Here is a 27,930-nt window from a genome sequence, read left to right on the forward strand (position 1 = left end):
TCTATCTATCTATCTATCTATCTATCTATCTATCTATCTATCTATCTTTGAGACAAGGTAACCCTGGCTGACCTGGCATGAACTCCATAGGCCAGGCTGACCTTGAGTCACAGAGATCCTCCTGCTTCTGCCTTTCTACCTCTGCCTTTTCCTCTGTCTCTGCTGAATTAAAGGCATGTATTAGCATTCCCAGCCTCTTCATTGCTTTTATGGAACTATTGAGAGTGTGGACCGGCTTGAGAGAAGTTAGATCTCGATCTGCACAGCTTGGGACAGTGAGAGTGTGAATCTTCTTTGACATGGTTGCACTGTCTGCCGTCATGGTGCTATGCGCAGAGCACACAGCACAGTTGTTTTAGAATGCACTAGCCAATCTGGAAGACAAACATATCTGTGCATCCACTGCCTGATTCATTCTTTGGGCAGAAAGCAGTTATGCATTCTGAGCATGAATGTGAGGGAAGCATCTTCTGCACCAGTGGAAAGGAGCGATGTCATTGACTGGTAGATTTTTTAACAATTACATTTTAAATTACCTGTTAATAAAGATTTTTATCTTATTTGGGTAATTTGATTTAATGCAAATTTAGGATGTTCATGGAAATTTCAGGTCCTCTGGTTAAACAAATAGAAACATTTGTATCTTATTTTCAACTCTCAGGTTTCTAGCAGACATCAGTCATCTACACCACCCCCCTCCTCCTGAGTCTTGGTCCTTTTCAACCCAATACACTGGGCAGCTTTTAACTAATCAACTAGATCTGACTACGTCATGAGAATGTTTTGGTATTGGTGATGGTAAATCTTGACTGTCAAGCTGATGGGAAACAAAACAAAACCCTGTATTTGTTTGTGTGTATGTGTGTCTGTGTGAATAAAACACATGGTATATTCCCATAAAGGCCAGAAGAGGGCACCAGAAGCTATAGTTACCTGAAGTTACAGGGAGTTACGAGCCTGACACAGAAGTGCTCTTAACTACTGAGCTCATCTCTCCAGCCCTAAAGCTGCAACAGTTTGTATTTTGTTGCTCTGTCCTAAACTTAAAAGGACCAGTACAATCCATGGTTTCTTTAGTTACTCCTGGAGGGAGCGCTCTTAACTTCTAAGCTTCTTTACTTTGTGTCTGTGCCAAATTTCTTGGCCTACTTCCCTTTGTGGTCCTCTGTGGCCTAGCAGAAGGGAGTTTTTCTCTTCCTGATGCAAAAAGACTTCGGGAGAATGTTGGCTTCGTTGCATGCGTATGAGAGAGCAGCTCATTCTTTAGCTGTCTCTTTAGATTGTTGACTTCTCCTGAGTCACCTGTTCAGAAGGAAAAACAATTAGAGTAGGTCATAGACCCATGGGACACAAGGAGTCTTGCTGTGTGCTCAGGGGTGCCTGCTAGGTGAAGGGCCCCAGGGATCCAGAGTCTGCTAGGAACTGCTGCTGCTGCTGCTGGGAGTTCCTGGGGTGTGGGAAGTGAGTAGAAGAGGTGATGCTGGAGAGGAAGCTTCCTGATCAGGGCTGTGCTGCTAGGCCAGCCTCCAGTGATCCCCAAGGAACTCATCCAGGAGCCTTGAGAGTCAGCAAGCCTTTGGAGCTTACAACTCAGAAGGCATTAGCCAACTAGCAGGGAGCTACAGGAGGAATAACAAGCAGAGTGAACCATTGCATATAGAGCCCTCCTCCATGGCTCTTTCCATCAAAACCAACCTCTCAGGACCTCAGCTGTGCCTTCTGCACCATCAGCCTCTGTGCTGGAGCCCATGAACCTCTCCATTTCTCTTATTCAGCTAAATGTCCTTTCTAAAGAAAGGGAGCCGTTGAGCCTGCTGTCAAGTTCTTTTTTGTCAAGGAACAAAATGGGCTTGAAGCCCAGCAAATGTGGGCAGCCAGGGTCATTTGGATTGTTTCCGTCACTGTCACTTTCTTTCCCTACGACCTTCCTGAAGATTCATAGCACCTGGTTCTTCTCCCTAAGATATAACTTTTTTTTCCTTGCTCTCAGTTACACTTAACCTTTTTACTTTAGAATAAAGGAGCATGAAGAGGAAGAAGAAACAAGAAAGAAAAGTGAAGAAAAAGATGCCGAGGAGATAAAGCGGCAGAATTTGCTGTATGAAATAGAGATGAAGAAAAACCTAAGCAAGAAACAGGAAGAGATAGATGCAAGCAGGAAACTGTTCTTTGTAAGTCACAAATGCCACAGTCAGGCAGTTACACAGTCAGATGCCTGGCTTGACATGCTGAGGTAGAAACACACATCCAGAAATCTGTGTCCCGAGAGAATGCACACTCTGGCTGATCCTAGTCAGTATGGCTTTGTGTGGGTGTGATCTCACATAGGAGAGAAAATAATAAGTTTTCGATATGGAATCAATTTCTTTAAAACAAAAGTTGTTAGGAATGAATAAGGTTATTTATGTATAATTTCTGCTGTGATAGCTTAGAGATGACATAATTTATTTGATTTCATGATTTTTATTTGTCTCTAACACTTCTAAAATTTATATAATTTTTATGTGTATGGATGTTTTGCCTGCATGTATATATGTGCACCACATGTGTGCTGTGCTTGCAGAGGTCAGAAAGAGGGTGCTGGGTCCATTGGAACTGGAGTTACAGAAGGTTGTGAACCTCCATGTGGGTGCTGGGAACTGAACCTGGATCCTCTGGAAGAGCAGTCAGTGCTTTTAACTGCTGAGTCATCTCTCCAGCCCCAACATTTTTTAAAAGTAATATTTGTGCTGCAAAGTTAAAACATCAGGCACTGAGAGCTTGGAAAAGGAGAGGTGCTTCATTGCTCAGCCCCTTTGTTTCCCAGAGTCTCCTTCTACCACAAGAGGCCTGAGGCCTGAGGACCGGAAGGGTCAGCTACCCTGCCTCCTTGATCCATCTTGCCAGTCCCTGCATGCAGTTTTTATAATTAGACTCTGAATGCTATCAGTATGACTGTTGATTGGTTTCATCCATTATCTGCCCCTTTGTCCAGGCATTGGAGACATGGCCATCTCCCTTTGTAGTACACTTCTCAGCCCCTTACTCTTGCCACACATTACACTGATGATGGCACCAGGACTGTGGAACTATTCGCCTCTGCAGATGCAAGCTCTGTACCACTGACCTTTCATTATGTGAATGTTCATTTTCGTTTTGTTTTAAGACAGGGTCTCCCTATACAACCCTGACTGACCTCAAGTTTGTGATTCTCCTGCTGTAGTCCTTCCCCGCCCCAGCCACACAGATCACAGCTATGCAGCACTATGCCCACTATTACAAATGGTTACTTTCTATCTTGATTTTCATTTGTTTAGTGACTTTATTTTGACCTTTTAAAATTTTTATTTTGCCGGGCGGTGGTGGCGCACGCCTTTAATCCCAGCACTTGGGAGGCAGAGGCAGGAGGATTTCTGAGTTCGAGGCCAGCCTGGTCTACAGAGTGAGTTCCAGGACAGCCCGGGCTACACAGAGAAACCCTGTCTCGAAAAAAAAACCAAAAAAAAAAAAAAAAATTTTTATTTTGATCACTTGTTTTTTCCATATATTCAATAAATTCTGACAGATGTATATTGATGCTAATTTTCAATATTTGACTGAATAATACACAATTACCTATGTTGTTTTTCTTAGAACTTATCTATGAAGCCCGCTCCATGCCCTGTCCTTTGGGACTGCTTGTAAATAAATCTTAACATGAACATTTATTAAAACTTCTGATTATTACTTTGGGATAAATTTTTAGAAGAGAAATAAGTGGGTGAGAAGCCATGACCACTTGACAGACTCTTGGTAGACTATTGAAAGGCATTTCAGTGACAATACATAATTATTTCCTTAAGGACAATATGCATGATAAAAACATCATCCGAGCTGTAGAACAGCAGCAGCAAGAGGAGGAAGATGAAAAGATTAGAAAGTTTATCAAAGCCAAAAAACGTCTTATACAAATGAGGAAAGACAAAGAAGCTGAAACAAACAGGTAGGATTTAAAAATACTTTCAGATGTATTGACCTTATTATGAGTCTGAATGTTTTGCCTGCATGATATAAGTGTACCACATCCGTGTGTGCCTGCTCCATTCCTTGGAACTGGGGTGTGGGTTCTTGTCAGCCATCATGAGGGTGCTGGGTCCTCTGCAAGAGCAATGAGTGTTCTTAACTGCTCAGCCATCTGTCTAACCCCATAGGTAGGACTTTAACATAATATAATTACCCAAGTGCTGTCTGAAATTGCTTTCCAGTGACTCAGAAATTACACTATGATAGTTGTCTTTGGGAATTGAAGGCTCATAGATGACATTTAGTGACTTGATAGTTTCCATTTGGGTCATGAGAGTTGAGGTGTACCATGGAACATTCCAGAACTCTTTGGTAGATGGTTGAGAATACTGGTATGCTGTAGAAGAGGAAGCACTAAGCTGGAGGAGGCTCTATGAGTCATGGTCTATACATTTCCTTTTTTCATTGCTGTAGCTGACTACTTGACAAGAAGCTTAACGAAGGCAGAGTTTATCTAGGCTCACAGTTTAAGGGTGAACACAGCCCTGTATGGTGGAAAGGCATGGCGGCCAGAGCTGCTCATGCTATGGAGGCAGAAGCATGAGACTGTTCAGATCAACATGGACCAGAACGCAGAGCGAGATGAATGCTGGTGCACAGGCTCAGTTTGTTTTTTCGTTTCCCCTCCTTATTCAGTCCAAGACCCCAGCCCGTATTCAGGATGGGCCTTTCCCTCTCAAATAACCTTCTCTGGAAATGCCACAACAGATGTTCCCAATGTGTGCCTCACCACAATCTTAGGCATTTATTTTTATTTTTTGAGGCAAGGTCTTTCTCTATAACTCTGGTTATTCTGGAACTCAGTATGTAGACCAGGTTGTCTTCAAACATACAGAGATCCACCTGCCTCTGCCTACCAAGTACTGGGATTAAAGGCCTGGACACCTAGATCTTTAGTAAGTATCCCCTTCCCATGGAAGATTTTCAAGATTATCTCAATTATAAGTTGTATCTTGTAGAGTAAAATCCAAAAATGAAAACTAAAAAAATAAAGAAAAATCACGCTGTAGTAGTCAGCTTTCCAATATTGCAGGAAACACCTCATTCTTCAGCCTAAAACGAGAGAAGTCTCATTCTGGCTCACAAATTTGGGGGCTTCAGTTCATAGTCAGTTGGTATTGTTGCTTTTGGAACTACAGCAAAGCAATACAGCAGGGTGGGAGTGCATGCTGGAGAGATCACCTCATCTGTCAGGAAAGGATGGTTCTTGAGAGGCGTGAGCAGGTGGAGCCTGATTGGAAGGACTGTGTTAGTGGACTACATCCCTGGGGCCACAGTCTTCGCCGGCCCTTTCTTTTCTTTTTTTTTAATTTTTAAAATTAGATTTATTAATTTTATGTGTGAGGGTTTTGCTTCCATGTAAGTCTGTGCACCACGTGTGTACTTGGTGCCAGCAGAGGTCAGAAGAGGGGATTGGCTCCCCTAGGACTAGAGTTAGGGATGGTCTCATGGGTGCTGGGAATCCAGCCTGGATCCTCTGGAAGAGCAACAAGTGCTCTCAACTGGTGAGCCATCTCTGTCCACACACCCCTGCTCTTTCTTTATCCAGGACACCTCTGAAAACATGAGCTGAGATAAATAATACCTCCAAGTTTCTTAAATGAGACATTTTGTTAAAGCACTGGGAAGACTTACACAAGGGTGGAAGGCTTTAACACGGTTACTGTTAAACTCTCAGTACTGAAAAGAATATATTCAAATAGTTAAGTGTTCTGCCTGTAAATGAGTTTAGAACAGTGTTTTGAAATGTTAACTGACACATCACCTTTTCTACAAAGTGTTCTGTATGGCTCCCTAGCATTTTCATGGCCTGTACCACCATCTGCCACCTATACCTATACATATATATATATATATATATATATATATATATATATATATATATATACATACCATCTCTTTTCCACTTTGGAGTCTACTTTCTTTTCACCCATGAATGGTGTCTTTGTCATGATTTCTCATACAAGACTTCACAAACTCACTTAATAAATTAGTGAACCTGTTATAACTAATTAAAATATTTGTTTAGTTTCCTTCTCTCGTTGCTTCAATAAAATGTGCTTACTGTGTATGATGATCCAGACTCATGCTTGGCCCTGGACTAGAGAGAGAATTCATACAATCCTGACCTCAGAAACTTCATGATATGAGGGACAGGGACATATAAACAGATGAAATCAACACATCTATGATTTGGTTCCAGGTGGGATGTAGTGAGAGTATGAATTATTAGCATTTTGATAACTTAGTTATTTCCAAGGTTTTATTTAAAGAAAGGATTTTTATAGTCTCAGTGTTAGAGCAAGCAGAACAGCCCAGCAAAGTATTCCAAAATATACTCTGGGCTGCACAAGCAGCCTTGATTCACACATAATGCTGTGTGTGGTGGTGTAACTAACCCCAGTCTGAGCAGGGGGTAGGAATAAGTGGATCCTGAAGGGTCACTAGCAGCCACTGGTGAGATTCAAAAAAGAAAAGAAAAGCTAGCCTGGTGGTGCATGCCTTTAATCCTAGCACTTGGGAAACAGAGATGAGAGAATCTCTGTAAATTTGAGGACATCCTGGTCTACACAGCAGTTCCAGGCTAGCCAAGGCTACATAGTGAAACCCTGTCTCAAAAAATAAAAATGCTGAGAGCTATAGAGGAAGAATTGCAACATCAACTTCTGGTCTTCACTTACACCCACCATACACTCATGAGCACATGCAAGAGTACACCACATGCAGGAAAAGTATCTTCCAGTGTGATGCAGAGTTTGACACCTTTTCTTACATAAGTATACATATGATTAGGCTGTACATATTGCTCACTTGGAAATGTTTACTATACATGGTACTTTGTAGTTATGAAATTAATTTCCTTATTTATCTCAAGAATTAATTTTTTAAGTGTATGGCAAATTAATTTCTACCTGATATAACTGTATATATAAAGGGAACCACAGATCTCTTTTTAGATGGTTTTAAATTATTTCAGATTCCCTAATGAAAGTATTATAACTCTATTACAGAGCTGTTCAGGGTGATTTGGCAAATGTGGTTGTTCTGTTACAGGCTAATGGAAGAACGGAGAGAAAGAATAGATAATTTTCTAAGTGAACTAATAAAAGAGAAACTTGATACTGAAGATTTGATTATTGCTAGAGATATTGCTGAAGCTGACACTGAACTGGAGAAAAGAGAAAAAGAAAAACATGAAAAAAATCAAGCAGACTTGAAAGCAATTGCAGATTATAGAACCTCTGTGGTAAACAATTCAGTTTCAGTGCATAGATTTGAGACTTTCCTGCCATGGCTACTTCTCCTCTCTCAAAAAACTAACAGAGATTTGAAAAATAGTATGTAAATTATCTTCTTATATTTTTGAAACAAATACTTACTTTTAAACTTTTTTGTTTATAAACTTTATGATTAAAAAAATCCTTACGGAAAAAAAAAATGATAATCATCTAACACCAGCTAGATGTGGAGGTGCACACCTTTAATCCCAGCACTAGGGAGGCAGAGGCAGGCCGACCTCTGTGTTCAAGGCCAGCCTGATGTACAGAGTGAGTTCCAGGACACCCAAGACTACAGAGAAATCCTGTGTCAAAACCAAATCAATAAATCAATTAGTCAGTCAGTCAGTCAGTCAGTCAGTCAGGCCTCCACCGAAAAGAACTAGAGCCAAAGTCTATCCACCCAGACGAACGTCTATACAATTGGAAAGGTCGTTAGAAGAGAATCTGTGGAGCTTCATGCTGGGCTCTCCACTTTGACTATTGAGTGTATTGCATGCTCTGCTCCTCCACCAACACTGGGACTCCACCAGAGTTAGACCCAGACACACACTTGGCTCTCTGTCCTGTCATACTCAGGCTCATCACCTGCATGCAGTCCGTCCTCCTTCCTGATGTTTACTTTCCCTGTCCTCTCCCCTGCATGATACACTGTATCCACATGGACACTTGTTACTGTAGCCACATACACATAGATTATTGCCTAGGTTCTGCATGAGAATGGTTTTTTCCTTTCTAAGATTGTGTGACCTCACTTAAAGTTACATGTTTTAAGTCTACCCAATTTCTTGCATATATTCAGATTACAGTTTTCTTTAAAATATATATAACATTTTCATTATCCATTCTTTTGTTGAAATATGAATAACTAGGGTTGATTTAAGTTTTTTGTTATAGTGAATAAATAAAGCAGCTATACGCATGGAGATGTAAATATTTCTATGGGATTTTCTGAATATTTGCTCTGAGATGAAATAGCTGGGTCATACAGTTATTTTTTAAACTTCTTGAGAAATCTCGAAGCAAGTTCCCACAGTGACTGCATCCCTCCCCCCCCCCACCAGCCCTGAATAAGGCTTTCTTTCTCTCCACATCCTCTCCAACATTTTTTTTAAAGATTTATTTATTTATTATATATGAATACACTGTAGCTGTCTTCAGACACACCAGAAGAGGGCGTCAGATCTCATTACAGATGGTTGTGAGCCACCATGTGGTTGCTGGGATTTGAACTCAGGACCTCTGGAAGTGCAGTCACTGCTCTTAACCACTGAGCCATCTCTCCAGCCCCCCTCTCCAACATTTATTGTCAGCTTTAAGATGGTGGCCGTTCTGACTGGGGTGAGGTGGTATCTCAAAGTCATTTTAATTTGCATTTCTCTGATAGCTAGGGATATTATACACTTTTTAAAACAGTAATGTCCACTTATATTTCTTTTTTGAAAAGTATTCAGTTCATTTGCTTTTGTTGATTGGCAATTTGGTTTCCTTGTTTAATCTGCGATTTGTAAATTCTGTATATTAGCCCTTTGTCTGAAGTGTGCTAATGAACATTTTCTCCCATTTTGAGGTCTGTCTGTTAATTCTGATGATTGTTTCCTTTGCTCTACAACACCTTTTCATTTTCAGGAAGTCCTGCCTATTGATTCTGGGGTTAGTTCTTGTGCTATTGGTATTCTATTAAAAAAATCTCTTGCCTACCCCAGTATATTGAGGAGTATTCCCTACATTTCCTTCAGTGGCTTGGGCTTTCAATTAAGGTCTTTGATTAAGGTAATTGATTTTGTACAAGATGAAATGTATGAATGTAATTTCCTTTTCCGTAGGTAGAGACATTCATTTGCTGGCACCATCTGTTGAAAAGACTGTGTTTTTCCAACTGTATGTTTTTGCCTCCTTTGTCAAAAACTAGATGGACACAGCTTTGTCATTTATTTCTAGGTCCTCTGTTCCGTTGATCTACCTGTCCAGTTTTATGCCTGCACCAGGCTCTGCCAGTATAACTCTGAGTGTAATTAGAGGCTCAATATTGTACTGTCTCCAGTGTTCTTGTTCCTTAGGATTGCTCTATCAATTCTTGGTCATTTATGGTCCATACGAAAAAAAATACTTGTTTTTTTTTTAAAGATTTATTTATTCGTTTATGCATATGAGTACACTATTTCTTCAGACACACCAAAAGAGGGCATCAGATCCCATTACAGATGATTGTGAGCCACCATGTGGTTGCTGGGAATTGAACTCAGGACCTCTGGAAGAGGAATCAGTGCTCTTAACTGCTGAGCCAACTCTCAGCCCTGTTTTTTTTTTTTTTTTTAAACCTATGAAATATGACATTGGAATTTTGATAGATATTAGATGAAATCTGTTAGTTTGTTTTTGCAGTATAGCCATTTTCACAATATTAATTCTACCAATCCAAGAGCACAGAATGTCTTTCCATTGTCTAGTATCTTTTGTGATTTCCTTTTTCAATGTCACAAAGCTTTTGTTGTAGATGTCTATCACTTCTTTAGTTAGATATATTCCTAAATACTTGTTTTTGGAGTTATTTTGAATGAGATATTTTTCCCAGTTTCTTTCTCTGAGAGCTGTATAGAATAAGTGAAAGCTATTGTTTTCTTTGTGTTGATTTTCTGCAACTTTTACTTTGTTTACTAGGTCCAAATATTTTCTAGTAGACTCAACAGGATCTTTTAAAAAATCATGTCTGCTGGGCAGTGGTGGTGCACGCCTTTGATCCCAGCACTTGGGAAGCAGAGGCAGGTGGATTTCTGAGTTCGAGGCCAGCCTGGTCTACAGAGTGAGTTCCAGGGCAGCCAGGGCTATACAGAGAAACCCTGTCTCAAAAAACCAAATAAATAACTAAGTAAATAACTAAATAATCATGTCATCTACTAATAGGGGTAGTTTGATTTCTTCTTTTCCTACTTTTATTCCTTTTGTACCTTTGTCTTGTCTAATCACTGCAGCTAAGATCCCAAGCACTCTATCAGATAAGAGGGAGAGAATGGGCTTCCTTGTCTTATTCCTAACGTTAAGAGGAAGTGCTCTTGCTTTGTCTCCGCTTAATACGTTGGCTATAGGTTTGTTTTCTATACCCTTCAGTATATTGAAGTATGTTCCTTCTATTCCTAAAGTCTCCACACTTTTATCATGAAGGCATGATGGAATTTGTTAAATGCCCTTTCAGCATCAATTGAAATTACTATGTAGTTTCTATCCTTAAATTTATTTTCATGGTATCTTACATTTATTGATTTATATATGTTAAACCAACCTTGTTTTTCTGGGGTGAAGCCAATTTGGTCATAATGTATAATTTTCTTAATGTGTTGCTGGTTTGGTTTGTAAGTATTTTACTGAGCATTTATGTATCTCTGCTTATCAAAGAAATTAATCTTTAGTTTTCTTCCTTCCTTCCTTCCTTCCTTCCTTCCTTCCTTCCTTCCTTCCTTCCCCTCCCTCCCTCCCTCCCTCCCTCCCTCCCTCCCTCCCCCCCTCCCCCCTCTCTCTCTCCCTTTCTTCCTTTTATAGTGTCTTTACTTTGTTCTGGTATCAGGATAATATTGGCTTCACAGAATGGATTTGATAGTGTTCTTTCACTTTGTATTTTATGAAATAATTAAGATGAATTGGTGTGCGGTCATCATTGAAAGGTTGATAGAATTCAGCAGTGAATCCAGCTATTGCAAACTTTTGTTTGAGGGAAGGCTTTTAATAACAGCTTTAATCTCATTGCTTGTAATCAGTCTATTTAAGGCATATCTTCAGGGTTTTAGTTTGGTATATGATATGCCTTAGAATTTCCTCTGGCTTATCCAGCTTTCCATAATATAAGTTTTTATACTAATTTCTATTGATGTTCTGTGGTTCATTGAAATCAGGTGTAATGACAGCTTTATCTCTAGTTTTATTGAAATCAGGTGTAATGACACTTTTATCTCTTTTTTTTAAATCAGGTGTAGACACTCTAGTTTTATTAATTTGATTGCTCCCTTCTGTCAGCTTGCTCGACATTTTCAAATAACCAACTCTTTGATTAACCTTGTGTATTAATTAGTCTTTAAATCTTTATTTCATTAATTTATTTGCTAATCTTTATTCTTGCTATCTCCTGTGTTTGGGACTGGACACTTGTTTTTTTTTTTTAAGATTTATTTATTTATATATGAGTACCCTGTAGCTGTCTTCAGACACATCAGAAGAGGGCATCAGATCCCATTACAGATGGTTGTGAGCCACCATGTGGTTGCTGGGAATTGAACTCAGAACCTCTGGAAGGGCAGCCGGTGCTCTTAACCTCTGAGCCATCTCTCCAGCCTCTTCTAATTAGTTTTGGTGTAAAGCTTACCCAGTCTGATAGAATGAAGGCTATGCCTGTTTGTTAACATTTTGCTTGTTTGGTAATTTGTTTTCCATCCTTTAATATTAAGTTTTGAGGTATTTTTTCTAGCTAAGTATGTTTCTTGGAGACCATATATAGTTCTGGCTTTTGATTTTTGGGTATTTTGTTTTGTTTTTTTGAGAGAGGCTTTTGTTTTGTTTTTGATTTTGATTTTTGATTCTTGATTTTTTTTTCTTTTTTTGAGTTGCCTTGGCTGTCCTAGAACTGACCCTGTAGACCAGACTGACTTCAAACTCACAGAAATCCAACTGCCTCTCCCTCCTGAGTGGATTAAAGGAATGTACCACCACCACCACCACCACCTAGTGATTCTTGTTTGTTTGTTTGTTTGTTTGTTTGTTTTTAATCCAGTTCACTAGTCTGAATATTTTTAGTGATGAATTGAGGCCATTTACACTTAAGTATTTATCATAGAAAGGGGTTTGTTATTTTGCATAAATTTGTTAAGTGATGTTCTGCTTTGCTGAATTATTGGTATTTTCCTTTCTCCCATACTAATTATGAGGGTTTGCTGAGCTGCTGTGCTGGGCATGGGTGTTTCTTCCCCATGCCTAGTTTATCTGTAATCAGGCTGTCTTTCATCTTTCTCCTGTGAAGTATTCCATTGAGAACTTTCTGCAGTGCTGTTTTGTCGTCATGAATTGCCTCAATTTGTCTTTATCTTAAAACCTTTGTCTGGCTCTTGTCATTGCAGATAAAAAGAGTCTAGAGTAAACAACGTATTTGTGCCTTTTTGTGAGTTGATGTCTCCTCATGCTGGTTTTAGGTATATTTCTTTACTCTAAATTTTTGACATCCTGACTGTAGTATGTCATGGAGAGTTTCTTCTCTGTTCATGTCTTTGTGGAGTTACATGTGCCTTCTGTTTGGATGCCTACATCTTTCTCTAAGTTTGGAAAGTTTTCTGCTATGATTTTACAAAACTGTCTATTTCGTTTTTAGCTCTGTTCCTTCTTTTACACCATGAATTCTCAAATGTGGCCTCTTGAACATATACCAGACATCTGGGAAATATTGTTTGTGCTCATTAATTCTTTTCCTGAATTTTTTTTTTTGAGACAGGGTTTCTCTGTGTAGCCCTGGCTGTCCTGGAACTCACTCTGTAGACCAGGCTGGCCTCGAACTCAGAAATCCGCCTGCCTCTGCCTCCCAAGTGTGGGGATTAAAGGCGTGCGCTGCCACAGCGCAGTACCTGAATATATTTTTGTTAGATTATATTTTGTTTTCTTTATCCTCCAACCCTGAACTTAGTTTCTCTGCAAATGTATGTACTTGTCTGTTAGTAATGGTGCCTGTTGTGGTTTTTATTTAATTGACCCTCCTTCATTTTAAGTATTTCTGTTTGATTGCTTTTTTTCAATGTTTCAATCTCCTTGCCAAATTTTTCTTCTGAATTTTGAAGTTTTGTCACTAATTTACTGTTATGTTGACTTTGGGGACTGTCTTGTCAAGGTCTTAGATAGATTTCCATAATTCTTACATCTTTTTGACTCTTTTCTAGGGTCATTAATTTTTTTGAACATAAGACTGAATTATTTCTCAGACATTTCAGCTCTCATTAAGTTTTGACTCCCTTGTAGGCAGTTTGTAGGGAGTGGTTCTGCTGCTAAGGTCCTCTTCCCCAATTGGTTCTTGATTCATCAATAAAGATGCTAGTGGTCCATGAGCTGTGAGGAATAGGTGGGACTTCCCGGTCCCTGTAGGCAAGCTAGCTGATGCAGGGGAGAGGGAAGGATTTTCACTTTGCTTTGGAGGGAGAAAAGGTGACCAGCCATGTGAGATCTTGGACAGAGCAGCCACAGGTTGTTTCCCCAGGTTGGAGATTAGACACACAACTAAAGCTGCAGGCAGTTTTGGGTTGCTGAACAAGGAGAAGGTAACTGAGCAACTAAAGTTGAAGGCTGATTTAGGGGCTGAGCTAAGAGTATTAGGAAGGGCATGCTAGCCACTAGAGACTAGAAGCGCCCAGCAATTGAGCCATAAGTCAGGTTGAAAATTAAGTTAGTGTGTGTGTGTGTGTGTGTGTGTTTCATCCGAAGATCTAAGGGAACGTGGGCGGGGCTGGAAGTGCAGTCTGCCTGGGGCTTAAAGCAAGGTAGCAAAAACTACATGCTATAGGCAGTTAGTTGGTTAGTTAGTTGGCTAGTTGGTAGGCGGTGGGGCATGCATAGTACCTGTGTCAAATTTGTGTGTGTGTTGCTTTGTCATGTTTTATACATCTGTTAAAGTGGATTTTTTTTTTTTACTTCCTTCTATTCTGAGCCTATTAGGATATTCTGCTTTTTGTGACTCATATTTCAAAGTTCAGCTAGTGGAACAGGTGAAAGCTGATGTTGAATATTGAATGAGTTGCTGAAGTGAGCCTGTCTTGGCTATGTGACCACAGGAGCAAGGATAGTGCTGCACACTCAGCACCAAGGTGACCAGTTGGCATCAAATGTTGATCAGACCATGGATTGTATGCACTCGCTGAAGGCAGGATACCAAACTTCAAACCCAGTGAAGCTTGTCTACTATATTGGCATGTGGTTATAGTTACAGGACCAAATAACCTCTGGGACCATGGCAACAGAGACATCAGGTCCTGCAGTGACTGCTGGAACCTCAGAAATCAGAGTTCTGCAACCTTAATTACTTCAAAGACCATAAAACCAAGGGTCTAATCCCTCAGGGGACTCTGGACATACTGGAGCTGAAGCTTGGCCCTGTGCTGACCTCTGAGACCATTGTTTACAAGGGACTCTTTGGTCTGCAGAAGCTAGAGGCCTAGTTGCCCAGTATTCGCTGGTTGCCAAAAACCAACATTTACCTTTATACTGAAGATAGTATAACCATCAGTTAGTTACACACAAGATTTTTTTTTTTTCGAGACAGGGTTTCTCTGTGTAGCCCTGCTGTCCTGGAACTCACTCTGTAGACCAGGCTGGCCTGGAACTCAGAAATCCGCCTGCCTCTGCCTCCCAAGTGCTGGGATTAAAGGCGTGCGCCACCACCACCCTGCTCACACAAGATACTTTTTAAAGGTATTTGTTTACATTTATTTATTTTATTAGTTCAAATGTATATTTTGCCTTCATGTATATCTGCATCATGTGTGTGCCTGATGCCCATGAAATCCAGAAGAGAGTAGTATCATCCAGAACTGGAGTTACAGATGGTTATGAGCTGTTATGTGGGTGCTGGGAACCAAACCTGGAACCTTTGGAAGAGTGGCAACTGCTCTTAACGGCTGAGTCATTTTTCCAGCACACCCTTCCTCATTTGTCTTAGTTAGGGTTTTACTGCTGTGAACAGACATCATGACTCTTATAAGGACAACATTTCATTGGGGCTGGCTGACAGGTTCAGAAGTTCAGTCCATTATCATCAAGGCAGGAACATGGCAACATCCAGGCAGACATGGGGCTAGAGGAGCTGAGAGTTCCACCTCTTGTTCCAAAGGGAGCTAGGAGAAGACTGGCTTCTAGGAAACTAGGAGGAGGATCTTAAAGCCCATGCCCACAGTAACACACCTACTCTAACACGGCCACATCTCCTCATAGCTCCACTTCCTGGGCCAAACATAAACAAATCATCACATCTCCCCTCTGCCAAGCTATTTTTTTTAAAGGTTTTTATTTATTTATTTCGTGTATGTGAGTACTCTGTCTTCAGACACACCAGAATAGGGCATCAGATTACAGATGGTTGTGAGCCACCATGTGGTTGCTGGGAATTGAACTCAGAACCTCTGGAAGAGCAGTCAGTGCTCTTAACCACTGAGCCATCTCTCCAGCCCTCTGTCAAGCTATTTATGGATGTAAAGCAACAAGTTCTTCTTCAGAACCATCTTAAGCGACAGGATTGCTTTTTATGTTACTTTAAGTGTCTTAAGAAAAGCCACATAAGTTACCTGACTACCTTTCTGTATTTCTCAGTCTTAGAGAACGGATCTCCTACTCTATTCCTTTCACGTCTGTCTGAACATTCGAATTGCATGGCTCCTAAACATTCTAGCAATTAATTGTTAACATGCCAGTAGTTCTGAACCTTTGGACCTGGCTTTTCTGTTCCTGTGTTTTCTTCTTCCTGTTCCTGCGCTTCCTGTTCTCCTTCTGCAGTCTCACTGTGGAGCCCAGGCTTCGTGCGTTGAACTCATGATCTTCCGGCCTCAGTTTCCTTTTCTCCACTGCTGAGATTACAGGCACGCATTACCCTCCACAACTGTGTGTGTTGTTGGTTTTAATCAAAGACATTAGTCTTCATTACTCTTCTTACACTTTCATTAAGTATGCCTCTGCTGTTCAAGAGAATAAAACAAACTAACCCAGCCACACGTAGTTTTTCGTCCTCACACTGCTCCTGGCTCTGTGCTTGAAACATTCTGACTCCTTTTTAATGAAAACTGGTTGCTGAAACTTATTTTTGTTTTTTTTTTCTGCCATTAAACATCTAGATGAAAAATAAAGAGGAAGAAGAAAGACAAAGGAAAATAGAGGCTAAGGAACAATTGCAGGCTGTCTTGAAGGCAGATAAGCTCTTCCAGGAGCTTGAAAAGGAGAAAAAGCTCAAAGCTACCAAAGAGAAACTGGAAACTCAAGATGCTCACATTCAGCAAATAGTAAGTATTCTCACTTTCCCGGGATTTTTAAAAATAAATACGTAACAGAGACTTCACTTTGGTTTTCTCTCTCTTAAGTGGTTTCCTTCATCGGACAGGAATAAATGATTGTTACCGTGTCACAATAAAAACATAGCAAACATGTGAAATTAGCTTTAGGATCTCTGCTCTGTGATTCTGTGCTGTGATGGCTTAAGGATTGATCTAACTGGAGCATCAGGAAAGAAGAAGCATGAGACATATATACAGAATAGCAAAGATCCCGTGGGCCGTGTGCTCTGATGAAGACACACCAGCAACCACCTGGAAACTCAGGCCCTTTATTTCATCCATCTGAAGTGAAGAGGCAGGTTTATTATATACAGCTCAAACAGGAGGGGTATTACATACAGTCAAATAAGGAGTCAGGCTTAGTTCATCTCGGTAGGGAGTCTCTGTAGGGAAGCAGTCTCAGGCTGTACACATCCAGGAGGAGGAAGCTGCCATGGACATTTTCTGCACACACTGTCAACATCCACACTTGGATTTGGGAAGGCTTTGCTACTCCATGAGGCATTGGGTCTGTGCTCATGGCAACAGGATGTATTCACTCAGGACTGCACCTGCTCCCCACGGTTCTCATTCTAGGGATTTGCTTACAATTTTTTATCTTTCTTTAGAGCCTGTTATGCTGAGTAAGTACTAAGGATGATGCATTCACACGGCATGGGCTCTGATCCATAGTATCCATAGGCTCGGATGTGAATCTTTTGTGTCATTTTCTCCCTCTTTACTTTATGGCACATCCTAATGCAGTCTACCTCTAGGTAGAGTTCCAAACATTATTTTCCCCAACCTTACAACAATACCCCAACAACCATGTTGCTTGGGATTTTGTGGGATTTGATTGTGAGACAAAGGAATATCAGAGATTTAAATGATGGATAGAGAATCTGGTGTCCAGCCATCTCTGTGCAGAATCTTTTCCAAATACATGCTCCTCTTCCATTCCTGTCAGCAACATGAATGAACACAAGTCATTCTACATCCTTTCCAAGCCTTCGTATTGGCATCTTGGAATGTTAACTGTTCCGATGGAGTGGCTTAATCTGTCTTCAGTGAACTACTTTGCATATCCTTGTTAGACGTTTATTGACTTCTTTTGCAAAGTATCTATTCAAACTGTTGACAATTATTTTGTTCTTTTTTTCAACTTATTTATTTTTATTTTATGTGCATTGATGTTTTGCTTGCATACATGTCTGTGTGAGGGTGTCTGATCCCCTGAAACTCTGTGTGTGTGTGTGTGTGTGTGTGTGTTTAGGCCCAAAGTTGATGTTGGCTATCTCAATTGTTCTCCCATTTTTGGAGGCAGGTTCTCTATCTGAACCTACTGTTTACAGATTCCAGCTAGTTTAGCTAGACAATTTGCCCCAGAGAATCTTAACTCTGCTTCCTGAGTGTGGCTATTACAGGTAGCCTCCCTACCTTGCCCTACTTTTATTTTGGGTTCTGGGGATCCAGACTCTGGTCATTACACTTGCAGGACAAGTATTTTATCCATTGAAACACCACCTCCCAGCACTTGAACAAGTTTAAACATGGAAAGAGTGTATTCCTGTGATTAGTCCTATTTGATTATGATGCATTTTTTAAAATGTGTGTGTGTGTGTGTGTGTATTTGTGCTGGATTCAGTTGCTTATATGTGTGAGGGCCTACAGACACACACACACACACTGATGCCTATGGAGGCCAGAAGAGGGAGTTGAAAACCCTGTAACTGGAGTTAAAGACAGTTGTGAACTACCACGTGGGTGCTAGGAACTGAACCTTGGTCCTCTGGAAGAGCAGCCAGTGCACTTAACTGCTGAACCACATCTTTAGCCCCTACAATGTATTTATAACTCAGTGTCTATGTACTATGTGCCAAGCACTATTTTTTTAAATTATTTTTTCTTCTTCTGATATGCAAACAAGGGCATCTCATTTTACCTTCTTACCCCTTGGTGAGATTGTTTACATTCTTCTGTCTTCTCTTCTTATTGTATACTAATTTTTTTTAAGACTCTGGATATTTTATCCCCAATTCAGCAAAGAGAACATAAGCCTTACTTTTTGAACTTAGTGATAAAAAGTTTGGTATTTCAAACTGATATACTTGTGCCTTTCCCTTAGAAATTTCAATTAGTAGGAATGATCAGATCTTATGTTAAAGTTTTATATTATTAAAATATTTTCATAGATAGTAAATATATCTATATACAGGAAAAACAACTTATATTTAGAAATTCAGTACTTCTTAAAATGTTACAAATATAAAATTGAAGTCTATCAATCAAAATTTCACAAAAAAAGCCACTAAAACATCTCTTCCAAAATAAATTAATATAACATTATACGACAAAGCCTTTCTAAAGTAATGTATTTGGGAGATTGCCCATAGTACTTATTTTCTCTGTTCTGAATACATTTTCATAGGTTAATGTCACTCATTGTTCTAGTTTTACATTCCTGGGAAACAGAATGTAACTGGTTGCATATAACTTAGGTATTCCCTGTTGCCTTAGTTTTATGTTGATGGGCAGGAACAATAATTATATATATGCCTTTTAACTTACCAAAGATCATATATGAAAATGATTGAAAGAGAATTGTATTTATAGCTGCCCAATTTTTAACCTAAATTTTATTTATGCTTTTAATTTTGTTATGTTGTTTAACTATGTATCACATAAAGCTATGAATTTAAATATTTAATCTATACTTTGAGTATATTCTTAGAAGCATAAAAGAAGTGATGAGTTATAGCATATTTGTAAAATACCAAGTTTATAAAATTTCAACTACATCTTAAAATTACATAGATATTTGGAAAACATGTTTTTGACCAATACTAAAATTTATTTTTCTTCTAAATAGGCCATAAATAAATTTAATGCCAAACAACTGAAGGAAGAAGAATTAGATTATTGGAGACTTTCTGAAGCCCTTACAGTTGAGAAGGAGAAAGAATTTGAGAAGTATGCCAGAGAAGTAATTAACTCTGAATCTGAATCAACAAAGAAATACACCTACCCTATGGTAAAAGCTGTGCAGGAAGGAGTGGGAGGTGGACGTGGACCACCCTTTGTTGGCAGAGGTGGGATAAGACCAAGCTATCAGGCAAACGATGCCACTGGGGTCCAGCTCCCTTTTTATAAAAATCAAGGATCAAAGTATAATGATTTTCAGAAGTCAAAGAGAAGGCTAGGTTTTACTTGGTAAGAAAGGTCATATTTTGATTGATAAAATTTATTGTAATGAGCTACAAATATAATGGAATTTCTGATAATAAAGCCACTACTTATCTCTCTAAAATGTGTTGCCTGGTTTGATTCTTTGCAGTATTTACACTAAGTACACATAAAAGCTCAGGTACCTGTGCATGTGTGTGTAGATTCCAGAGAACAGTCTTGTTTCTTACACTGCATCCATCTTTTTTTTTTTTTTTTTTTAAAGCTGGATGTCTCAATGGCCTGGACCTCAACAAGCAGGCTGGCCAGTGAGTCCTAGGGATCTGCCTACGTCTACCTTCTCAGCACTGGGATTATAAGTCTGTACCACCACACTGGATATTTTTCTTTAATGTGGCTCTGAGGGTCAAAGTCAGCTCCTCACTTTATTGACTGGGAAAACGGGGAGGTGCTGCTCAATAGGTTCAAAGTCATCACTACACAATCCTGTGGGTGCACTTTATCCTGCTGAAAACATTTTAGATGAAATGGACATTGTGTGACTGAGTATATGAAATTACTTAAAATAATTCTATATATGTAGTCAATGTCTACTTGATATACAAGTTCATTGAGTTTTTATGAACTACATCTCCCTTAGTTTTTTTCAATTGTGGTTTAAAAAAAAACAACAAAAAAACATGCACTATAAGAGCTAGAACATACACTTCGAAGTATGACCTAATAGTGCTAAGTATATTTTTATTTGTCTTAGGGTTTTATTGCTGTCAAGAGACACAATAACCAAGGCAACTTTTATTTAAAAAAACATTTATTTGAGTCTGGCTTACAGGTTCGGAAGTTTAGTCCATTATCATCATGGCAAGGAGCATGCAGACAGTCATGGTGCTGGAGGAGCCAGGAGTTCTACATATTGATTGGAAGGCAGCCAGGAGGAGACTATCTTCCTCAGGCAGCCAGGAGGGTCTCTTCCCCACTGGGTGGAGCTTGAGCATATAGGACTTCAAAGCCCACTTTCACAGTGATGCACTTCCTCCAACAAGGCCACACCTTGTTGGCCATAGTAGCACCTCCCATGTGCCAAGTTTATTCAAAGCGCCACAATATTGCTCTGTAATTTCTGGACTTCTGTCATACTGCAAACCCAAACTCTATATTCACTCAAATATTATCCTGTTCCCTCATTCCCTCCTTCCCTCAACTTTTGTAAACAACCACTATCTGTACCATCTAATCTGGCTAAATAACTCATATAGGTAGAATCCTACAGCTCATACTAAAAAAATGATTTTCATGTGTATGTTTTGCCTGCAAGTATGTATATGCACCATGCGCATGACTTGTGTCCACAAAGGCCAGAAAAGGGTGTTGGATTCCCTGATACTGGAGTTACCAATAGTTATAAACTACCATGTGGGTACTGGGAACAAAACCTTGATCCTTTGCAAGAGCAGCAAGTCACTGAACCATCTCTACAGTCTCAGTATGTCTTTAAATTTTTCCTTCTTAGTCTTAAGACATGTCTAAGTAGCCCAGGTGGTTCTCATGCTCTTGACTTTCTACCACCCATCTGTCTCATGGCTTACAAGTATGGGCTAGCACACCTGCTGCTTTACTTTCTAAAGCTTAGCACTATTTTGCATCCCCATTAAAGATCCACACTCTTACTAACAATAAAAACAAACCAACCCGCATTCTAAATGACTGTGAGGTTGTGTCTTTCTGATTAGTTTGTGCTGGAATTTGACTCTGGTAGTTGTTACTGCATATGTGTTTTTTTTTTGTTTGTTTTTTTTTTTTTTTTTTTTTTTTTTGAGTCAAGATCTTATGTAGCTCAGGCTGGTCTCAAACCTAATCTTGTTTCTCCAACCACTCAGATTATATTCAGGCATCACCACACTGTGGACCCTTTCTGTGTGTGCCGGAGATGAACCTTAGGTGTTCCTCAAAAGACTTTTTTTTTTTTTTTTAAAGCAGGGGCTCATACTTCTGTCTTTATTCTCCCTTCCCCTGGTGCTTGAATCACAAATACATCTCACCATGGCCAGCTTTTAAATGGTTGATGGGGATCCAATACAGGTCCTCATGCTTGCACAACAAAGCACTTTACACATTGAGCTCTCTCCAGTGCCTACTGCTTATTTTTAAAATCGAAAGTGTATTGCTTTTCCTTTTCTCCCTGGCAGATTTAGCTGCACGAGTGTGCTAGTTCATTCAACAGCTGGCAAAGGCATATTTGGGTAGTTTCTTGTCTTTTACTATTACAAATCTCTGTAATAGCTTTGTGAATGTTTCATACTTTTGACAGTGTGCTGGTGACTGATTCCTACAAAGGAGAATATCAAAGGTGTAAGTCATACATCAGAGATAAAAATTTATAGCAAAAAATTTTCAATTTATGTGTATGGTAGTTTTGTCTATATATATGTCTGTGTACCATCTGTGTGCCTGATGCCCTTGGATGCCAGCAGAGAGTTGTAACCCCTGAGATTGGAAGTTACAGATGGCTACGAGCTGCCATCCAGGTGCTGGGAACTCTGCTCAAGTCCTCTGGAATAGAAGTCAGATTTTGCTCTTTAACCGTTTAGCTGTAATTCCAAACCCTACAGCAAAACTTGGTGTCACAATCCACTGAGGAAAGAAAATTACATGTCTTTCACCAGTAAAATACAAAGAGGAAAATTTGTATATATCAGGACTTCATAACACCCAGACTGCACAGTGCAGTGACTCCCACACTCAAGACTATAGTTCTGTGTGACATAATAGCCATCTATACTTTGAAAGATGTGATTCATCCCAAATCACTGTAAAGTTTAATGTATCCCAAAACTCAGCTGGTTGTGCTGGCATACATCATTAATCCCAGCACTTGGGAGGCAGAGGGAATTTCTATGAGTCTTAAGTCTATCTGGTTTACATAGTGAGTTCCAGGACAGCCAAAGCTGCATAGGAGACATCAGACTTTGTAACCAAATAAAATAAAAATTAAGGTCTTCCTTAAAGGAACAAAGCATCTGTCATTTAAAAAGAACACTGTAACAGATTCCTAAATTGTGTGCAAAGATGTCCTGAGACCATAAGGAACTCAAAGGGACAGACAGGATCTTTCAAAACTTTAAGGAAATACACAGTATCTGTCACCTGTCAGATTAATAATAGCTTAGGGCAGTTTATATTGAGTGAAGCACTCCTTCGGTGAGATTCTATCTATGTAAGGCCACATTTACAGAATAAAACTCAAAGTGCACACATGCGCACACACACACACACACACACACACACACACACACACACACGTAATACACAAAGAGTTGGGTGTTTAATCTGATTCCAAGGCTTGAGAAATTGTCCTATAACCAATACTCGCACAAAACACGTCTCAGCAATGAATTGTAGTGAATAATGAAATAAAAGGCCAGCTGTGACAGCTTATACCTGATGCTCAGCAGGTAAAAGCGCTTGTCAACCTGAGTTTGACCCTGAGATCCACATGGTGGAGGAAGTGAACCAACCAATTCCTATTTTCTGACTTCAGGTGTACCACCGCTTCCCACTCCCATCTCGAAGAGGCGAGCCTGAGCTACAGAATAAAAACCAATTATCAAAACCTCAAAACATTCTTAGGATACTTTAGATCTATGAACTACTGTATAAGCATAGCTGCTAGGTATTTCTTTTGCTAGGTATTCTTAAGGATAATTATGATACAATTATTGAAATGCAAAGGCAAGGTAATATATACTCATTAACATAATACAAACCATAGAACACTCAGGATGTTTTTACCTATACATTAGAAAATAAACATTAACTTTCAACTGTGGGCATTTTCCCTAAACATTATCTAAATTATACTAAACCCAAAATGCTATGTCTTATAAATCTCAAAAATATAGCTTTATGCTAAGTAAGCACTTGAAAGTCAGAGGCAGGTGGATTTCTTGTGGGTTCAAGGACAGCCTGGTTGATGAAGTAGGATACTGTCTCAAAAAAAAAAATGTTAAAATGGCTTTACAACTGGTATTAAAACTCACAGGTAGGTAGGGACATAGCTGTTGGGATATTTGCCCAACACGTAGGAAACCCTGGGTTCAATTGTATGCATCATGTAAGTTGGGTATGATAGCTCATCTTTAATTTGGTAGCTACCTATTGACTCTGAAGCTAGCCTGAAACAGACAAAACCCCAAAACCATCGCAGCAAACAAACAAAAAAACCCCAAAAACCTACAAAAACAAAACAATAACCCCCCCCCCAAAAAAAAACAGAAAAATTGCATTGTTCCTAGTACTAGGAAATTTAGAGTAATTAAAAAGCAGAGAATTTTAATGCAGTAACATAAACCCCAAATTTGGTCTAAAATTTTCTGAGATTAAAAAAACAAAACAAAACCTTACCAAGCTTTAAGTATTATGCTAAAACATTTGAACAACAATTTACTTCTAAGCTTAGAAATTATCACTGCTGGTTAAATTCAATTTTTGTCTACCTTTTGTCAAAGCACACGTGCTCAATGGACCACTTGCTGGATTCAGGTCTCTCTGCATCACGTGGGTCCCACCCAGGGATTAGCTGCAGTCGGCAGGCTTGGCAGCCATCACCTTTACTCACTGCAGCATTTTAGCAGCCCTGTAATTCTTAGGCTCTCTCTACTCAGTCCTGGCTGGTTTTCAATTCAGAAATCCACTTGCTTTTGCCTCCAAAGTACTGGATTTAAAGGTGTAAGTCACCACAACCAGTAAATACTTAGGTTCATTTTTGTCAACTCCCCGTTTTTCTCAAAATACAAATGAATTTTCATTTCTATTATATAACAAAATATTTTATTGGTTACCTAATTTTTAATAAGACAAATAAAAAGTACAATCCCAAGTTGTTTATTATAGTATACTTTATTTAATACAATGTTTAACTATAAAAGTTAATACAGTTTTGAAGTTTAAATTTTGTAAAATGCAATTTGCAGAAAACAGTTCAACATTTACTAGACTAATGATAAGAGAAGCAGCATTTTTAAACTAATTTTACAATTGAGAAAACAAGTTTTCTAAATTTCATTAAAAAAATATACATCACAGTGACTTTGGAGCTAGGAAAAGAAGTGCATTAACTTAATTATGCTTTCCCCTTCCACAGAGAGCAGCCACGCCTTAAGGTTCCATAGAAATACCCAATTTATGTATCAATCTTTCAAAAATACTATAAACACACAAAGAGGGTGGGGCAGAAAATACAGAGCATGTGCTTTTAGTATCATGGGATTGTCTATAAAAGAAAACTAAAACCAGAGAGAAACACAAATCAATGAATGCCCTTATATCCTCCAGCACTAGGGGTGAGTCAGGGAGAGCAAATGAGCCAAACTGTAACACTTCCTTCTTCGGCTAGGGCGGCCTGTTTGTTTGTTAAAAAAAAAAAAAAAAAAAAAAAAAGAATGTGATTTGTTGATTATTTGTCACACAGCAAGTGAATACCTTCAAGACCAAAGAGAAGCCCACTGCAAGCAGTAATGGGAATCAGCACTGCATTTCCTTGGAATATACTTTATTTTTTAAAACAATTAGTTTAAAAAAATATTCTTACAATTAAAGTTTATCAAACTACACAGAGTTTGTCAAGTGTAAATGCATAAACCCTACCAGGAATAATTACAGTCAACAGAGAGGAAAGAACGAAAAATGCTCGCTTAGTTTCTTTATACCAATCAGTTAAGTCTAAGTTCCTTCTGGGAAATTTACAGAAATTTGCTGTAAAAGGTTCCGTGATGAAAGCTATTACCACGTGGAACAAAGTATCAATTATACTAACTGCTCTAAATAGTCACTAGAAACTAAAATAGGAGCAGCAGTTAATACTACTATCCAAAATACCAGAAACCCAGCATGTACCTATCCAGAACATGAAGGTTCTTAGTTTAACACCTACCACTGGATACAAGCAAAGCCTGTGAACAGCTGGATTACACTGGGGCAAAGAAAGAGCTAGCAGATTAATTCTTGACAAATTCTAAGGGATTCAATAAAGCAATTTAATAAAACTAGTTCTATGGTAACATAACTGTAAGTCAAAGAGTGCTTTAAAACAAGCAGTGGCTTCCTTACTGCCAAAATTCACTGTGGATATCTGATCCAAGACAAAGTCTCATCTTTACGGCACTTATCCATTCTGTATCAGCTACAATGCTAACAGTAGCTTTACTTTCTCTAACAATCTCTTTGTGGTGTCAATTTCTGTGGTAGACAACTTACCCAGAAAAATAATTCATACAATAATCATTAAAGTCTTACATATTGAAAGAACTTCCTCAGCTTTGGAATCAAGCAATAAAAACAAGTGAAAATACTTTCAAAGGGTATTAAGACAAATTACAAATTAACTGTAAAGTTAGATAGTCCTATAAAGCCAATGTGATGGTAAAATTGAAATGGGAAATAGTTTTGGGAATATGACATGCACATAACTAAAAATCTACTAGTATAACTACTAAAACAAGAACTTGAGCTTTGTGCAATAGATAACTGTGAATCTTGGGGTACAATTAATGCTGTTAAATAGTTTTTTTAGATGCACTTTTTATTCTCAAAAAAAAAATCTAAATGATCTGTTATACTGAAGAAAACAATAACAACAACAACAAAAAACCTAACAAAGCAGGAGTTGGGGGAGCCTATAAATGCTCAGCACCGAGCTGTTCTCTTGGAAGATATTACTGACATTACCAATTTTCTCCCATGTTTACTTTCCTAAAGAACTGGAAAGTCCTTGTTTATAATGTATATATTAACAGGTAAAAGCTCTAGATCAGGAAAAAAAAGTAATTTTACTTAGTGTGGATTTTAAAATGTTTGTTGAAATTCCTTTCTTAAAGATCAGGTAGTTAGGGATACATTTTAAAACACAACTGAATTTTAAGACATAATCACCTTTTTAAGACATATAAAGATCATGTATATATTAACTTTTCCATTAAGAAAAACAATTTGTAAAGAATTTATTGTGGGTATTTGCTGTAGGATGTTCCAAATAGTTTTATAATCACTGCACTCTTCATTCTGTATCAGCTACAATGCCAAATATACCTTACCATAGTAAGAAATGGGAAGTATATTAAGCATCACTTTATTCAATACAAATATCATTGAAAAGCTACTGGGTTTACCAAAAAGCTACCTTGGTAAGAGTAGACACTATACTGACAAGTATTAGAGTACAAAACTTTCTAAAGGCTACTATTAATTGGATTTTTTTAAATATTTCTCAAATGAGGCAGATTTTGTGTTTTCTGGATGTTCAATGTTTTATTTAGAAGGATATTACAGAATAAAAGGCCACACATCACAAAAATAGCAAAATACAACACACAAAATTCTGAATGGACTTTGGATATGTTTAGTGTTTAACTCTGTACGGTATCATATTTTGCAACTTTCTATTCTACTCTATATGGCAATGTTATACATGCCAAGTTAAAATAATGTTAACAGCATTAATGTTAACTGGTCTAAAGCCATCTGAACAGAAAGAAACCAGAGTCACGAACATGCTACAGCCTATCATGGTACATATATAGAAAGATGCATCTTCTTGACATTTCATATTCACAGCTATGAGAATTAGAGAAGTTAGTCCAAGTTTTAAAAAAAAAAAACCCAAATCATGCAGAATTAACACTCAATGTGATATAGGCTAATAGCCAAAATAGGGAAATCTTATTTCCAATACTAACGCTTTTTAGAATCTGTCTAGCTTAAGAAGAACCTACACAAGTAGTATTTTTTAATGAGAAATGCATTTTTTAAATTGTAGAAAAAGGTAATAACATGTTCTTAAAAAGCAACAATTTCAGCTCTTCACACCAAAAGCAACAAAGGACTGAAAATTACAGGCTGGTCTTCCGAGGTCTCATCTCTGTCAAATGCTGTATGACAGCAACTCAAGCTCAATCAGCACATGAACTGAAAACATCACTCATCTCATTTTTACAGCTCACAGAGCAACACGGACAGTAGTAAGAAACAAGCTACAGCTGGAATTGTAAAGTATAAGGTATAAAGCACAAAAACAGTAAACTAAAGTACAAATAACTGTAAAATCAAGTGAAGGTTTAAGATCACATAAGGATCCTGCTTCTGCTAATTAAGGAAACTGCTGTAAGCCCATGAATTAATTATAAATGAAAAACCAAAACCTAAAAAGCTATACAAAACTTCAAGTGGTTTCTAAAGGGATTTGTATCAAAAGAAACACAAGCTTGTATAACAATGTACTGCAACCAACAGTTAAGCTTGTTTCCCAGTGGCTGATTAAGCAAAGTAGGCTGCTATTGACTGTTGCAACACAAATATGAATACATAAGTTTAACACAGCACACAGTATTACACCAAAG

General features: G+C 38.6%; 1 protein-coding gene across 1 annotated transcript in view; it reads left to right on the plus strand.

Annotated features, from left to right (window-relative positions):
- The window catches only part of Ccdc173 (coiled-coil domain containing 173), a 30,965-nt gene extending 11,330 nt beyond the window's left edge, over positions 1 to 19,635 (plus strand). Inside the window, exons 5-9 of the mRNA XM_028763027.1 lie at positions 2,015 to 2,171; positions 3,822 to 3,961; positions 7,096 to 7,288; positions 16,163 to 16,327; positions 19,227 to 19,635. Coding sequence (XP_028618860.1) covers positions 2,015 to 2,171; positions 3,822 to 3,961; positions 7,096 to 7,288; positions 16,163 to 16,327; positions 19,227 to 19,571 — 1,000 coding nt within the window. The 3' untranslated portion in view covers positions 19,572 to 19,635. The remainder of the gene's footprint in view (positions 1 to 2,014; positions 2,172 to 3,821; positions 3,962 to 7,095; positions 7,289 to 16,162; positions 16,328 to 19,226) is intronic.
- Positions 19,636 to 27,930: the final 8,295 nt, after the last annotated feature.

Source organism: Grammomys surdaster, unplaced genomic scaffold (assembly GCF_004785775.1).
Source record: "Grammomys surdaster isolate TR1022 unplaced genomic scaffold, NIH_TR_1.0 136, whole genome shotgun sequence".
Classification (NCBI taxonomy): Eukaryota; Metazoa; Chordata; class Mammalia; order Rodentia; family Muridae; genus Grammomys; species Grammomys surdaster.